The sequence below is a fragment of the Orycteropus afer genome, unplaced genomic scaffold (assembly GCF_000298275.1).
Source record: "Orycteropus afer afer isolate SDZICR_OR568_19922 unplaced genomic scaffold, OryAfe1.0 scaffold00007, whole genome shotgun sequence".
Taxonomy (NCBI): domain Eukaryota; kingdom Metazoa; phylum Chordata; class Mammalia; order Tubulidentata; family Orycteropodidae; genus Orycteropus; species Orycteropus afer.
In genome coordinates, this window is record NW_006921594.1 from 11,474,139 (window position 1) to 11,476,213 (window position 2,075).

The following is a 2,075-nucleotide window of genomic DNA, read 5'->3' on the forward strand; positions in this document are numbered from 1 at the left end:
GGACAGAGTTAACTGTTAGGGATTCCTTATATCACTATGAGTCTCTATGAGTCAGGCCACTGGACAGCACATAACAACAACAATCTGTTCTGTTTAAATGCAAAGTCAAGAAGGAAGATGTTGAATCTCTGTGTTGATAGTTGAGACCAAGACAGTAATCAAGTTGTGGAATGGTTATCTTGATAACCAACTTATAATTTTATTTGTTTTCGGAAAAACTTATCTTACTTCAATTTGCATTGATATAGATTCCTCAGAGAACATTAAGAAGTATTATCAGATATCATCATCTGCTGAAGAGAAAACTAATGAAATAACTTCCATCATAAATAACTCCGAAAGCACGAGGAATGACTTACTTGCCATCTTAGATAGAGTAACCTCAACAGGGAACTTGTCTTTGGAAAAATTAAAGCAGATTAAGATACCAGATATCCAAATACTAAATGAAAAGGTAAATAATTGTGATGGTATAATAAAAGTGCCTATGATTTTTACTTGGTATACAAATCTCTTCAATTGTACATTTCTATCTTATATTTTTTTACTTTAAAAGCCTTTCTTGAGACAAAGTTTGATCAAAATCAAAGTGTAAAAATTATGGCCAAATTTTATTGCTTTATATTGACTTTATTTTGTTATTTACTCTTTCTAAAGTGGTATAAGGGAACTCTGGTAACATAGTGCCTAAGGCACTTGACTGCTAACCAGAAGGTTGGCGGTTCAAACCCACCAGGCACTCCTCGGAAGGAAGATGGGGCAATCTACTTCCGTAGTGATACCGCCTCGGAAACCCAAGGAGGGGTCACTATGAGTCGGATCTGACTCGATGGCACATAACGGCAACAACAACAAAGTGGTATAGATTAGGGACATTTACTCCATTTGCCTCGGGAGCTCTGGTAGCATAGTGGCTAAGGCACTCGACTGCTCACCAGATGGCTGGTGGTTCAAACCCATCAGCCACTCCTCGGAAGGAAGGTTGGGCAATCCTACTATCCGTAGTGATACTGCCTCGGAAACCCAAGGAGGGGTTGCTATGAGTCAGGGCTGACTCGACGGCACATAACAACAACAACTCCATTTGCCTCAGTGTAAGTAAAAGGTCATTTCTATTTTAAAAAGTAAAATTAACAAGGAAACACTATGAATTTGACTATTTTTCCCCAAAACTACCAGTATAAAAATGACATTGATTGATACAATACTAATAATAAATAATTTAGATATTTATTCAGTTACCTAGGAAACAGTTCATGGGTCACCTCCATGTACAAAGCATAAATGATTGAAGGAACACATATGAATTAAGCAGTGCCTTGCCTCAATGAGATGGGATGGGAAAACCCACGTATAGAAGCTAACACATCATGATATATGTGTTCTTTTAGAGATATATACATGCTGTTGTGAGAATACATTAAAAAGCTAGACATAATAGATACAGGGAGCTAGTCTAAGACGACAGCATATGTCATTGTTAGAGCATGGAGTTTATGGAGAATATGCACGGTTACTACTGAGACAAACACATGTTTACTCATTATTTAATGGAATGGTTCCCATGCTATATTGTAGCGTAATACTTCCATGAACTAGAAAAGAACACTGGGAACATGTCTGTCTTTAACACACACGTTTTCTCCCGGAAGGTGTGTGGAGAACAAGGACACCTGCCCTGTGTGTTGGCTCCCTGTGGTGGAGCTCTCTGCAAGGGGGCTCAGGGACACAGACACTGTGGTGGCCTGGGCTGCCATGGCTCCCTGGCCCTCTCATGGAATGCTCTCCAGAAAGCTCAGGAAACACAAACCGTGATTCATAATTTGGACAGCCAGTTTCAAGGGTTGGAGAATCAGGTAAATAATGTCTTTGCTCACTTTATTTGTAAATTTGTAGCAGTAAAGAAGCAAACCTGTTTGAAATTTTGAAGACTGCCCTTAAACTTCCAAGAGAAATAGGATAGATAGGATCCTAGACAGTAGGTATTCTTATGCCTGAAAATATAAGGTAAAAATGTAGATATGGATATGAATAGATTTAGATGTGATTATTCATATATTTTCTATTTTATCTAT

General features: G+C 38.2%; 1 protein-coding gene across 1 annotated transcript in view; it reads left to right on the forward strand.

Moving 5' to 3' along the window:
- Positions 1 to 2,075, forward strand: part of LAMB4 (laminin subunit beta 4) — a 113,992-nt gene that overhangs the window by 79,718 nt on the left and 32,199 nt on the right. The window contains exons 26-27 of the mRNA XM_007945055.1: positions 249 to 454; positions 1,653 to 1,898. Coding sequence (XP_007943246.1) covers positions 249 to 454; positions 1,653 to 1,898 — 452 coding nt within the window. The remainder of the gene's footprint in view (positions 1 to 248; positions 455 to 1,652; positions 1,899 to 2,075) is intronic.